The 15585-nt window shown below is 37.6% G+C and overlaps 1 protein-coding gene across 1 annotated transcript; it reads left to right on the forward strand.

Moving 5' to 3' along the window:
* Window positions 1-3523: 3523 nt before the first annotated feature.
* Window positions 3524-15238, forward strand: zmp:0000000662 (RING finger protein 145). The gene is made up of 10 exons (XM_066679939.1): window positions 3524-4265; window positions 5982-6090; window positions 7479-7570; window positions 9739-9980; window positions 10110-10279; window positions 10513-10653; window positions 10749-10931; window positions 11290-11437; window positions 11580-11936; window positions 13523-15238. Exons 1-10 carry the CDS (start codon window positions 4097-4099, stop codon window positions 14063-14065), a joined length of 2154 nt encoding a protein of 717 aa, XP_066536036.1. The 5' UTR covers window positions 3524-4096; the 3' UTR covers window positions 14066-15238.
* Window positions 15239-15585: the final 347 nt, after the last annotated feature.

Below are 15585 nucleotides of genomic sequence, written 5' to 3' on the forward strand. Positions count from 1 at the left end.
TTATACAAGTCCTTCTTGGAAAAAAGCTCCTGCTTCAATATCCACTACCAGTAAACCAGTGCGAGTTGCTGCTAGAGCCTTCGGTGTAAACACACACGAAGAGAGTACGTCTTCTTATAAATATGGCTAAATCCTTTCAACTTAAATACCTGCGTCCCTCTGTTTTCCTGCCCCTTTCAAACTCACACACTCACACTCACTCATGCTCTATGAGTACGGTAAGTCTGGCAGTCACTTCCCAGTAAGAAGGAAGCAGTGGGAGGGAGTCTCCCGCCCCCTCGTAATGAATCAATACACAGCACTTCTGAGGAAAAACATCTCACTGGTCCGGCCCTCAGTTCCCATAAAACAAAAAAGGGAAAAGGGGAGAGGGAGAGAGAGCGAAAGAGAGCAAGAGAGAGAGAGAGAGAGAGAGAGAGAGAGAGAGAAAGCCTACTCGCCTGTGTAGGAACCAGGAATTCCCCTATTGCAAAAGAGTAGTTCCACACAACAAGAGGCGACCCAGCACAAGCTGAAAGAAACCAACACAGACTCAACACATCTGTTTTTCCAAAGAGGAAATGGAAATCATACCTGCCGAACACTCATTTGCAGAGTCATGTTTACTGTTACCACTCCAAAAAAAAGAAGAAGAAGCAGTTCAAGTTTCCTCATATGGAAGTTTCTGCTGATTGATACATGTACATTGCATCATAACTGAGGTGTGGTGCAGAAACCATGTACACACTTCTTCCACCTTCCCACACTCTCAACTTCCATGCTTATGTTTTACTGTAAGGTGAAGTCATGGAATGGTTTTGCAGCCCACTTACTGACAGAGATATGCTTCACCCATTGGCCAATTCTCCAATCATAATGGAGATAACATGATTGTTGCACACCTCACTTTTCTTGAAATTAAACACCAGAAAGTTGCTGATATTGCAGCATGGAATGAACTCATGCCGAACCTCATGATTCATGTTGTCACGCTGATTCATCCTCATGCTTGTGCCCAAAAAGATATTGGTGCTTTTCGGACAAAACCTCATATCTCCAAAAAAAGTAACTTTACAGTAAAAAAAGACGTAAAAGAATCTTAATTAAATGTTGAAAGAAAATTATTGATAAGAGATTTTGGGGCTTTTCTACTGATGAATTTGCTATTAAACATTAACGCAATGTAAAGAGCAGGTGACATAACAAGATTATGTTCCAACAGCCGCAATATATTTACTAGGCCACAAATGTGCAGTTAATTGTTCTGAGACTGCACACATAACATCATTATACAAAATGTGCAATCTCAGTAAGTAGACAGTAAGTGATATAGCTGTACAGTAGGTAACACCGCTTCTCTCAACACTGCAAAACTGGGTTTGATTCCCAACTCTGAAAACCACACATTTCACCATTTTACAACATTTCAACATCCTAATGCTGCTAATATCTGGAAAAATATTATGTTGTAATTTGCTGTAGATAACAGCAACTATCTAATGCCACTTCCTAAATTTAGTATATTCAGCTGAACATAATGTAGAACTGATTAACAATTTGTTAATCAAAACAGGTATGCGATGATAACTATAATGTTGAATGGTTTAGAAATTGAGAGGTTTAGAAAAGGTTAAACAAATACATTGATAGATGTAAAATCCTTACAGTATTGAGAATGTTTATTCAAACAAGCAAATGCTCATTGACCAAACAATACGCTTTTTACATTTAATATTCTCAAGTGCCTCTATTACTGTATGTTGTCAAGATTCTTTTGTAATAAGTTACTGTAATTCCCAGTGTAATCATACTGATCAGCAGTCAATGAAAAGAAAGAAAGAAAGAAAAAAAAAAACGAAGTTTCACAATATCCTTTTAGTGACGCTGGGTTAGCTTTCTGTCTTGTTGAGAAGTATAGACCATTTCACCATACACGTTTCCTCATAAGACAATTTTTTGCTTGAAGAAGCAAAAGCATCTCCCCAGTTCTTAGAAAGCACACAGTTTGAGGAGAGGGTTGGGGTCAAACCATCCGTGTGCAGTGACTTAAAAGCCCAGAGCAACAATGAAGGAATCTACTTTCAGAAAAAATCCTTTTGCTAGTGGGATAAGTTGCAATTGACATTTTGCGCAGGACTTCAGAAACAGTCGCGGCTTTCATGCTGCTGTTTGAACACGAGGGAAATTGGCTGCAAAGGTCACTGAGCCCATTTCCTCCCCCCCTCCTCCCACCATGCTCACAGAGACAGACCTTTACAGCACCCGTTGCTTTTTTACTTGCACTTTAACCGATAGTCACCACACTGAAATGCTCTACATGTGTGTTCTGGGAGAGTGTAGGTTACCCAAGGGGAGTGCTGAGCGGATTTTCCTTCCCCTCAAGTAGCCCTGACCTCTCTCTGGTATCACTCTTTCCCAAAAAGCTCAGTTTTATTTTGAGAAGGATGAATAAGCAAGCAAATCATAAAAACTTTTATATTTAAAACAGTAGGCTAATGCTTTCCCTCACTTTATCATTTATGACCTAAAAGACTACACGTGCTCCAATTTCCTACTGGATCCTATGCATAACTATGCTGTTTACAAAAAAATGCTTTAAGTGTCTGTTTTATATCAAAGATACTTTACTCTTGAAACCTAAATATTCTTAATTTGTATTTGTTGTTTTTTGTTTTCTTGTGTCATAGAACATTTACTTCACTACTTTACTATTTAATTCACTATTTAATTCACTATTTTTTTTATCTTAAAACCTTGTCATGCACTGACAGAATAACAGACCCATGTAAGCCTCTTAATTTAACATTTTCCCTATGAGTCAAGAGGCACCATTTTCATGACAGTGCTCCCTATGTTTGTTTTCACCATAATGGCTTACATTTCCAGAATTTGACATATTTAGTTGTCATGTTTCTCTGGTACTCACAAGAATATTATTTCAGGCTAATTAATGACCATCAGTATGACCATGACCATTGTAGAAGAAATGGTTCATGAGAAAGGTTTACATGAGACCTAGGTTTCAAGCCATGTCAACTGCTTACTACTACTACTACTACAACTAATCAAGCATTTCTTAACTTTCTTAATAGGCCTAATGTTACTTTGACATAACTTTACACATATAGTCCCTTAACATTAAAATAAAGCATTCCTCTTCCTTAAAGAAAAAAAAAAAAATAAATAAAATAAATAAATAAATAAATAACGTACTCATGAATATCCAAATTACCTTCCGTTCAACCAGATATTATTTTCCTGTTCAACGGTATGTAGCAGTGATAGCACACACTGCAAGTTCAGCACTCTTCCGTTTAAAATAAAATGAGCCCATGTTCATTTACTGTACTCTCATTAAGTCGACAAATGCATGATAAATGCGGAACCAAACAAACAACTAGCAGAAGGTTGAATTGTTCATAGCCCTTTAAAATGCCTTGGGTAGTGCAGTTGACGCTATCTGGAATTTAAACAGTTGTGTAGTTGCTGCAGTGTACTTCTTTATAAGTGGAAGTGTGTGAGAGTTCGGAATCGGACGCGCCCGGGTCTGTTCCACAGGAAGAGGACGAGCTGAACATGTCAGAGCTGGAGCGTACACTCCTTCAAACCCGCTGTTATTAGTCTATAGAACAAAGTTGGCAGTGATATTTGTATGATATAGTCAGTCGTTATGTAAAGTGCAGGTTATATTTTTACTGTCCTGTTAGTTTGTTTTCTTTATAATACGTTTACTTTTAGAAGGAAATGAAAACTACAGCCTGTGCTAAACCAGGCCACGGAGGCACTTTCTCTAACCAGACACCGAGAGAAACAATAAACCGCCTTTTTAAAAATTAAATGTACTGTTTTCCTTTTCTCGTACGTGTAAAATCTGAGAAAGAGCACATCGAACCTAAACCATTTCGGAGACCCACTCAGTAAGAAGAACTCCGTAAATGTTTACATGAGCTCATCTTCTGCAAGCTTGTGACCCAGTGCTGCTGTCAGAGTATCAGCCATGTTACAGATCTCCATTCAGTGAAGCTTTTCAGAAACGGAGGCATTAAACTTCATCGGTCCATGACGTGACACAAGCCCCGTATCTCCTGTTTGCTGCTCACTGTTTGCACTGGTAAACATGCTGCGCCTGGAGGACGTGGCCAATGTGGTGCTCAGGGTACCCAGCATCATCGTGCTGGACTTGCTGTACAAATGCGACATCGAGAGCTTCACTTACCACCTCAGAGCGAGGACAGAGGACATGCTCTTCAAGTACAAATACGTCCTGTGGAACATGTACTACATAGGTACACATTTACATTCAGCTCTTTATGTTGTCCTGTGCAAAACAGCCTAAAACTTTTCTCAGTTAAATAAAGGATTTGATCAGTCAATACTGACGACATCCCATTGGTGCATCATCAGCCTGCTAAATGTGCTAGAGTGAGTTACAGGCTGGTCCTGTGAGGAGCTTTGCATCTATCTACCAAGAGCACGAGTAAATGTCTGTACTTTCATCAACCTAGGAGTGAGCAAAAATTAGAGTGGCAATAGAAAACATGTTCACAATGAGCAGTGTACCTTGTTTAAAATGAATCTAACAGACACAACACCCCAGTTGTTCTGTGTTTACAACTGTTATAAAAAATGATAGATTTAGTGATTAATAGAAACACACTATAGACTGTAGTTTTATGTCACACATTCATTCATGACCATTTAACATACTAAATATTTTGTTCAAGTGAAGTCAAGTTAAGGATTTAATATTATACAACCTAATAGATAATAAGACTGGCACATTGTTTTGATCATCATTGTTTTAAAAACATTTATATGAATAACACAATATTCTACAATACAGAAATAAGAGCTTCAGCAGTGTCTTTGTGCTTCCCCACACTGTCAAAGGGAGAATATTCTGAGCCAATTTTTTTCTATATATATATATATATATATATTTTTTTTTTTTTATATTTTATATAATAATTTAATAATATTTAATTTATTTTTTGTTTAACCAGTCTTTTGGTAAAAATAGTCCATCCATCCATCCATTATCTGTAACCGCTTATCCAATTTAGGGTCGCGGGGGGTCCAGAGCCTACCTGGAATCATCGGGCGCAAGGCGGGAATACACCCTGGAGGGGACGCCAGTCCTTCACAGGGCAACACAGACACACACACATTCACTCACACACTCACGGACACTTTCGAGTCGCCAATCCACCTGCAATGTGTGTTTTTGGACTGTGGGAGGAAACCGGAGCACCCGGAGGAAACCCACACGGACACGGGGAGAACACACCAACTCCTCACAGACAGTCACCCGGAGCTGGAATCGAACCCACAACCTCCAAGGCCCCTGGAGCTGTGTGACTGCGACACTACCTGCTGCGCCACTAAAAATAGTCAGTCTGGTAAAAATAAATGTGTCAGCAATTATCAGTTTGAAATATTGGCAAAATCAAAGTATATGCAGCTGCTGATAATCTTTAAAGAACTAATTATCTGCTGATAGCGAAAGGATACCTAAATCATTGTGCATCACTAGTTAAAATCAAACAAAAGCTAAAAGGATATACTCAACTTATAGATTGATGAGTGAAAATTATTATGATAATAATCAAAAAGTTAGAGTTAGGTCAAATCTATACTAGCACTAAACTCAGTTAATGGAATTATAGTGAACATGCAGTTGGCCCTCTGTGTCCTCAGGGGGTTAGTCCATAAAGTCACTTCAGATATCTTAATCTTCTGATGTTCAAAGTATTCCCATGAAATCTACTTAAATCCTGTAAATTTAAATAATTTTTAGATTGATTAGGAGTAGGAGACTACAGCAGAATATAGTGCTTGGTGCAAGGCTATTTCAAATGTTCTTTTTTTAAAACTTTGTGTAATATAGTTCTTTGTTTGTTTGTTTTAAACTAAATTTTGTGTTTGTGGTTGGTTGCATTCACAGTCAGTACTCTTGCAGACTATTGCTGGTTGACACACTGCTTTCTAATACTTGTCCACAGGTCACCTAGTGAGCATAGTAGTCCTGCTGTTGCCGCTTGGACATATTGTTCAACTTTATCTGCATATACTCACTGCACTTCTGCTGTACATGGGCCATCAGATCTCCAGGTGAGCACACCTCAAACCGAGATTGACTATTGGGGAATACTTCATTCACAGTTCAATGGTGTCTGCTGTCTGGACTTGCATTTGGCAGGCATTTATTTTTGTTAAAACACCACTTGTTTTAACCTCCTCCTGCTTGCTTGTTCCTTGATCCTTAAATGATCAACAACAGAGACTATACAACCCTCAAGGTGTTTCCTTTTCGTGAGAAATTTATGTGAAATCAGTCGGAGGATGGAAAAACATTTTCAGATTTAGATTTCAATGTGTCACCTACAGATGCTGTTCCATTCCAAAGTTAACTAAAAGTGTCTAAAGTTTGAATATTTATTCTGAAATCTGGATGACAGGAACAGCCTGTACAAGCTGTCAAATATATCTTAGCTATGTTGACTGCTATCATGGAGCAAGCAAATCAATATATTAACAGGACACAAAAAACAGACATGATGTTGGTATACAAGTATCAAATGTACTATATATATAAGAGACAAAATACAAACATCAATTCTGAAAATAAATAAATAAATAAATATAAATCAGGGCAGTGTGAGGAACACCCCCTTCAATGATTATTAAACCACTTTGACTGATACTTGGATTAAAACAGTACAGAATCAAGACTTAATTTTTGACCTTGTATTTTTTATAGATATGCACTTATTCTGAATTAAATGTCTGCAGCATATTTAAAAGAGGTTAAGACTGAGTAATAATATAAGTATAAAAAAATAGAAATATAATTAAAAATTTAAAATAAACTACCATCCAGGAATGGCCTTATTCTTTACGTTCAACATGTCAGTAAACATGCTAATGCATTTCAACATTAAAAATATGAATAGAGTGCATGTTTAGCAAAACTTGCAAAGTTCATGAACATAAACATCAATATCATTCCATGATTTCAGTATATTCAATTATAGAGAATTACTTAATCAATGCTAGTTAGATAGTATTAGATTGTTATATAATTTCTTAATTTGTCTGTAATTGATAGTTATAATATTAGAAGGACCAGCTGGGTCTTGTCATTGTTTTTGATCAGTTAAGGTTCTATATGTTAGTTGTAGTTAGATATAATTATTAGATTCTGAAGACAGAAAGGCCAGGATTTGGTTTAGGGCTGTGTTTCAGAATAATGCCTTAATCAACAGTTCTCCACATTGTCTAAATATTAATGCTTTTGAAATATCTATTATGATTTATAAATAATGTCCAGAAGTCCAGAATTTTATGCTTTACACATTCAGATTATACATACATACATACATACATTTTCTTTTCCGCTTCTCCATTTCAGGGTCGCGGTACATTCAGATTATATACTACATAAAATGCATTTTTGTGCAGCTATTTTAATATTCGGTTATACTTTTCTGTATTAACAGGGAATATGTGCTAACAGAGGGCCAGTACGGCTATGACCGTATACTTATCCTGGATCCTCCTGCTTTGAATCGTTTTGTGACTGCTCTTACAAGTAGGTAAAAACCCTATTACATTAGTAGTAACATTTCATCCATTTCTGACCATCCACTTCTGTTATTAAAACGAGTGTGGTCCTAAATGCTTGTCTGGGTGTGCTGCAGCAACTGTTAATTGACTAAGCATCCTGTTTTCACCCATTTCATGGGTCAGTTACTGTAAAAAATGTAAATTTGATATCAAAGGAGCACCAACATCAGCAGAAAATGTGTGTAATAGCAGAAGGGGGAAAAAAGAATGAATATGATTAAATCTTGTAACGTGTATACTTAAAAGTGCACATTCACATGTTGTTAGCTACATATTTTTTCCTTTAGTGTAAAAGAGCATTAGTCTGCTTTTAGGTCTTTCCTTAAGTAGTAAGTTTTAAAGGAATATATACAGTATCAAATTATTCTTAAGATTTCAGTATAACTGATGTCAGTAAAAATGCCCTTGAGAAAAAATCCTTTATCTCCACTACCAGGAATAGATGGGAAAGCAGGACTACTGAAATGGGAAATGGCAGATATATATTATTTCTTTGGGGGAGATCAATTATTATTTTTCTTTTGCCTATGCACACAGATTTTATTTGGTCCCTTAGATTGCACACTGCAGCTCAGTAGTTGAGAGGACTATATTAATTCTGAGACAAACAAGCCATCGTAATCTTTTCCAGAATGTTGATTGGAACATTTCTCAAGACAAGTATGATGATGGAGAATAGATTTGTCATGGTTGCAGGTTACATGTACATACAGGAGTGCTTCCATCCTCAAAAGAATCCAAAGACATAAATCATTCTGTATGAGACCAAATATATACAGGTGCAGCTCAGTAAATTAGAATGTCATCAAAAATGTAATTTATTTCAGTAATTCAATTCAAAAATTGAAACTCATATATAGATTCATTGCAAACAGAGTGATCTATTCCAAGCGTTTATTTCTTTTAATGTTGATGATTATGGCTTACACCTAATGAAAAATCATTATCTCAGAAAACTGGAATTACACTAGCAACAGGGTTAACCGCAGCCTTGAAAGGATTGTCAAGAAAAGGTCATTCAAAAATTGGGGGAGATTCACAAGGAGTGGACTGCTGCTGGAGTCAGTGTTTCAAGAGCCACCACACACAGACATGTCCAGGACACAACTGTCGCATTCCTTGTGTCAAGCCACTCACGACCCAGAGACAACCCCAGAAGTGTCCTTCCTGGGCCAAGGAGAAAAAGGACTGGACTGTTGCACAGTGGTCCACAGTTATGTTCTCTGATGAAAGTAAATTTTGCGTTTCCTTTGGAAATCAAGGTTCCAGAGTCTGGAGGAAGAGAGGAGAGGCACAGAATCCACTTTGCTTGAGGTCCAGTGTAAAGCTTCTATAGTCAGTGATGGTTTGGGGTGCCATGTCATCTGCTGGTGTTGGTCCACTGTGTTTTCTGAGGTCCAAGGTCAACACAGACGTCTATGAGGAAGTTTTAGAGCACTTCATGCTTCCTGCTGCTGACCAACTTTATGGAGATGCAGATTTCATTTTCCAACATTTCCATCTGGCACCTGCACACAGTGCCAAAGCTGCCAGTACCTGGTTTAAGGACCATGGTGTCCCTGTTCCTAATTGACCAGTAAACTCACCTGACCTTAACCCCATAGAAAATCTATAGGGTTTTGTGAAGAGGAAGATGCAATACGCCAGACCCAACAATGCAGAAGAGCTGAAGGCCACTATCAGAGCAACCTGGGCTCTCATATAACACCTGAGCAGTGCCACAGACTGATCGACTCCACAACGCATTGCTGCAGTAATTCAGGCAAAAGGAGCCCCAACTAAGTATTGAGTGCTGTACATGATCATACTTTTCAGTTGGTCAGCATTTCTAAAAATCCTTTTTTGTATTGGTTTTAAGAAATATTCTAATTTTCTGAGATACTGAATTTGGGGTTTTCATTAGTTTAATCAGTTATAACATCAAATTCAAAGAAATATACACTTGAAATATAGCTGTATATATCTGTTTGTAATGAATGAGTGTAATATAAAAGTTTCACTTTTTAAATGGAATTACTGAGAAAAAAATGAACCAGTCTGTGAAGATGTTCTGATGCTCATATACTGTGATGTGTTTAATAAATCTCTTCTGATGATATTGTATTTTCTATATATTTGTATGTTTGTATACAGGTCAGATTATTGTCACCACACTCTGTGCATTCCTCATGCGCACCCGCCGTGTGTGGCTTTTCTCTGCTCATTTACTCCCTCTGCTGGCACGTGTGTGTTCAGTTACTCAAGAGACAATCCTCACACTTACCACTGTTTCCATGGGAATAACGGGGTTAGAGGTCGCTGTATTCCTCTTCATGAATTTGTTTGTACCATATAGACTGGCCAGAGCAGTCTACAATGAAATGGCACTGTTAGAGGTAAGTACTCGTTTAAGTAGATTTAAGCCATTTGTGAGTGTGACATACAAATACTGTTTTAAGATTAAACTAAATACATACACACACACACTGTACTGCCAGATCCCTGTCTCTGCATCTCTTTTGTAGGTGACTGATCTATACCGACTGTTTGCAGTGGGGGTATCTCTTTGGCATAGTTTTGCGGTGCCTGTGTTGTTCAGTGTCTTCTGGTTTGTGTTATTTGGAGTTCAACTAGTCTCCAAAGCTGGTACCTCCTCTGCCGTCCACGAAGGACTTCTACTTTACCTTTTAACAAGGTAAGAGTGACTACTCTAGTTACTTGCTGTTATTTAAATTTTTCTGTAATGTGTAAACATAGAAATGTTAAACTTAGGGAATGTCTGTAAGCACAACACTATATAGCTTTTTTTTCACAATATTCCAACCTATATAATAAACATGGCTTGTATAAATAATTATCTTGTTTCTAATGTGTGCTAATGTTCTGATTTGTATGTTTGTTTGTGTTTTCTGAATGTGCTCACATAAGCATGTCAGAGTGCTGTGCTAGCCCCTACTCTTTGCTAGGTATGACATTTGTGGTTTCCTATTTGGCTTTGGGGCTCCTGAATCTCTGCAAGTTTTACCTGGGAGGTTTCACAGCACTACAGAACCACAATGTCATGCACAGGTTTGTGTGTGTGTGTGTGTGTGTATAATGAGTACATGTTTCCGTTTGTGTGTAAATACATATTTTTATGTGTTTTGTTTGTGTATGTTTTGTAGAGGTGTGACAGAGGGTGTGACATTGTTATTGCTAGCCCTGCAGACCGGCTTGTTGGACATGGCAGCCCTGCAACGCTGCTTCCTCCTCTTCATCATCCTCTTCATTGTACTAACATCCACACTGCAGAGCATGAGTGAAATAACTGAACCTATTATGCTAGGACTTGGTGCCAGTAGAAACAGGTAGACATTTGTTGTTTCCCTGCAATTCAAATATTCAATCAAATATGATTATATTTAATACATATTTGATTGCAGATAACACAAAAGGCTGCTTAATATCAATTCCATGTTAGTTTAGCTGTTTCAGGTTCTGTAACCTGATTTTTGACCAGTAGTTTATGATGCAGTATTTAAGGAAACAAGGTAGCTTGCAAACTGTATAGAAAATAAAGTAACACAATCACACCAACTGATGTAACCATATTTTACTTGGTGTGAATGGTAGAATTTCTAAGATGGGATAGATAAATAAATTTAAAGTTGATAAAGTTGATCATACAAACCATGAACAAACATATTGGAAGTTGTGTATCCATAGGAGTGTGTGGAAGCATTTACGGGGGCTGAGCATGTGTGTGTTCTTGCTGCTGTTTCCTGGGTTTATGGCCTATAAGATTTCCCAGCTCTTCCACATGGATTTCTGGCTTCTCATCCTGGTGTCCAGCTGTATGCTCACTTCACTGCAGGTATTCTCTGAGAGATCTCAGCCTCTCCCTATTGTTTTATGAAAATGAGTAAAACTTCATGTACATGTGTTAATTTTTGCATAGTGTTTAAAGGCTGTTACATATTCAGAAGTCCCAGCTAATCATATGGAATTTATCCTAGGTGACAGGCACTCTGCTGATCTACTGCCTCTTTATGGTGGAGGTGTGGCGCAGTGCCCCTCTGCCCGGCCTAGATGAAGTGATGTATTATGTGAATGGAGTCTGTCGATCACTGGAGTTTGCTGTGGCACTATGTGTGGTGGCATACGGGGCATGGGAGTCACTCTGGGGTGAATGGAGCTGGATGGGGGCATCAGTCATTATCATCCACTCCTACTGCAATGTCTGGTTACGTGCTCAGGCTGGCTGGAAGAGCTTTTTGCTCCGACAGGAAGCAGCTCGCAAGATTAATTCATTACCGCGGGCAAGCACGCAGCAGCTCCAGGACCATGGTGATGTTTGTGCAATCTGCTTTCAGGTCAGCATCAGACCCACCTACAGGGGTGGTACCTACATAAATATCAAGATAGAACTATGTGCTACCACACTAATCAGAGTGTTCCTTTAGGCTTTATTCTTAGGAGTTTTTGATTGCCCCATCATATTTACGTATTTAATAATATTAATATAATAATACATTTTCATTATAAGTGCATTTCATGATACTCAAGGACACTACAGTACAACATTGCAGGAGACAAACAGTAAAATAATAATTATAAATATAGCAGTAAGTAGTAAAAGGAAAAAAAAGTATTTACCCATTAGACATGATAAGAATACAGTAAGAATATAGAGGACTACTACAACTATAAAATAAATAAATAAACAACAACAAGCCAGTGAGACAGTAAAACTCTTTACAATAGGAAAAGCACTGTGAAAAAAAAAAGTTTTTAAATGTGGAATCTTAAAGGTGGAAAGTGATGGGCAGAGAGGAAGATGCAGGGGGATAGTGTTCCATAACTTTGAGCATGCAACACTAAAAGCTCTGACACCATTCCTGCCTAGTGTGGCAGGAGGAAATATGCTCCAGCCGACCAAAGTCAGCATGAAGGAGTGTGTCTTTCTGTTTCGGCCACAGAGTCAGGGAGAGATGGATGCAGTCTTGTGATATTTTTAAGGTGAAAAAAGCCTATTTTGGTGATGTTATTAATTTGGGCCTCAAGAGAAAGTGTAGAGTCCATGACAATACCAAGTTTACGGACCTGATTCACAGAGGATGTGATGAAATCCAGGATCGATAGAGTGGAGTTGTTGTTGGAAAAGAGGTGTTCTTTGAATTGGACCAAGACTGAGCGCTCCAGTATCTTACCAGGAAAGGGAGGTTTGATATGAGGATCAAGGCATAACTTCTTCAGGATTGGGGTAATAGCAGCTACCATTAAGTTATGAGGTACATAACCTGAGCTAAGAGATGCATTGATGGCATTGAGTGGGCAAAATGAAGACTGGCAAGCTTTAATCATGGGGGAGGGGGAGTGAGTATTTGAACTACCATCAACCACCACCATACAACTGGGTGAAAAGTGGAAAAGTGATTAACAACTGAGGGCTATGTGAGATTCAGTAGGCAAGAAATAGTCTGTAAATTTGAATTTGAAATGTTGCTAACTTTCTCATAAAAGAAATCCAAGTAGTCATTACAAAGGGCTGTTGATGGGGTTAAAGCTAATTAATTAAAGTAAACAGGGCTCTTGGATTACCAGAGATTTACAATAAATGCAGTCAGCTGTTGCAGGCAGTTAACATGCCTGTAGTTTAACTATAAAGACAGACATTAACATTATTAAAAATATAAATAAAATAAATGCAATATTGTTTTCTTAGATAGATGTGTGTAGATGTGTGTAACAAAAATGACAAAAAAATTTAAAATGTAATGCAGTACACTGCTTAATTGGGGGAACAACAATCAAAATACTTTGGCATTTCAGCTCCACCACTGAAAATCACAATGAATATTTCTTTGCTTTGATAATCTGCAAGATAATGTTTACAAAGTAAATTATATGTTCAGCGCATTCTGCAATCATATGACCATCCTTATCCTCTCCCCACCAGGACATGACATCAGCAGTGATAACCTACTGTGGTCATTTCTTCCATGGAAACTGTCTAAGGAAATGGCTGTATGTTCAGGAAACCTGCCCCATGTGTCACACCTCCATCAAACCCCCAACATCAACTCATAGAGCTGATGCTGGTGACACCCATCATCAGCCACAGCCCCACCTACCTCAGCAGGAGCATGCCCCTGAGCATTCTGATGCCCAGCATGAAGAAGAGTATCACCTACAAGAAGATGGAGTGCAGAACCAAGATGAGACACCTGAGCCAGGGGCACCACACATGAAGACACATCAACAAGATCTAAATTCAAGTTTTAGTGAAGGCTCCAATAGAAAGGACACTGCTATGCCTTCCAGCGCCTCAGAAGGAAGCCCCTCCACATCAAAGTCTGAGGAGAGAGATAGTGACTCAGAGCAGAGGACTAACCTGCTAAGAGAGTCCAATTCAGTAATGGACTCAAAGAATGAATCTCTGTTTCAGTCTCACAGTGATTATCTACAAAGAGAACCATCAGAACAGACTTCAGAAAAGTAAACAATAGTGAGAGACCATTAGGAGACAGTGGAGACGTATTGGGTCTAATAGAACTCACTCATGCCTCATAATTTACATTTGGGTACCAAAGACAGTAACTTCCTGTCCTCGTGCTGACCATGTGCTGGGACCTCATCACATCATTCTGTCAGGCAATACCAAATATGTGTTTCCTTGACATTTTTGAACTTATGTTGATGTGGCTTAAAATGTCTAGTTTATTTTGAAGTTGTCTAATATTCAACAAACCTAATTGCCTTTACTTTAGAAAGGTTACCTTATTAACTCATGGAACTTGTATTATATTTCTGAATTATATTGTACTGTGATTGAAGAAATTAATGCAATGAACATTTTGAGTACAGTTTTGTTCCTGTCTTTCTTATGCCATTGGAGCACTTGAATATCTAAAAAGTCTACGGGATGCTATCTAAATATGCAGGTTCAAATGATAGAGGTTTGTGTAAATCTCGTACAACACAAAGCATGTGGATTACTGACATTGTCTCATCATTCTTCATTTCTCTAATCATAATTTACAAACAAAAATTGTCAGTGTGTCCATTGCTTCTCATGAAAGGATTGTTTAGCTGTTTTACTCTTTTCGCAAGTCTGTTACATATATTCATCTTTTTTTTTCCCCCACTGGTGCAGACTTTTTTATGCTTTACCCATCTGATTTACTGAGCTGCTTAAGAACTTTACAAAAGCATACGGCTGAACGTTAAGATGAAAATATGTATTAGATATACAAAAAAGTTTTGAAGCTTTTTTTTAAATATATAATTGGCATTCTAATTTCAAATATTCTCCCACTCTGTCATTATATGGTGACTGTTGTGTAGTACTCAAAATTAAAATTTTCATTAAATTCAGTGAAAAATAACTTAAAAATTGAGTAGTTTAAAAATGGCTAACAAAAAGATTGCATTATTCCATTAAGCATTCCTTATTCCATCAAGGACAAAGCACCGCAAAAGCATGTGCATATATTTGTTCTATTCTTGGGGAATAATATTGGATCCAAAACTATGTGAGTTTGGGTTTAAACAATTTAAAGAAGCTGATTTTTATGGTAGTTTTGTGAACAACATGGATTAATACTTCATTATTAGTTTAGTTTTTTCTAATAATAAAATTACAATTTTTATTTTTAATACTATGCTACAGTTACCATAAAATGACGAGGTGGAAATTAAGAGTATTTAATTACAATAAGTTACACAATCATGCTTTGAACTTATTTGAACACCTAATGATTGCAGTTAGTGTTGTTAATTAAAATGTGCTTATTTTAATATTAATATGATGAATAATTCAGTCTGACAAATGAATTAAAGTAAAACAAATGAACCATATATCACCATCTTCTAAACATAAACATGTATTTAGTACTCTCTCTGGCATTTTTTGTGATGCAGTACTTTGTTCCCATTCTGCCTGCATCATTTTGCTGAACCACTTTCTGTCCTACTTGCCTGGACAAACATCAAGCTGCTTTCTTTTGAACACAGTCTGGT

The sequence above is a fragment of the Hoplias malabaricus genome, chromosome 8, assembly GCF_029633855.1.
Source record: "Hoplias malabaricus isolate fHopMal1 chromosome 8, fHopMal1.hap1, whole genome shotgun sequence".
Lineage (NCBI taxonomy): Eukaryota > Metazoa > Chordata > Actinopteri > Characiformes > Erythrinidae > Hoplias > Hoplias malabaricus.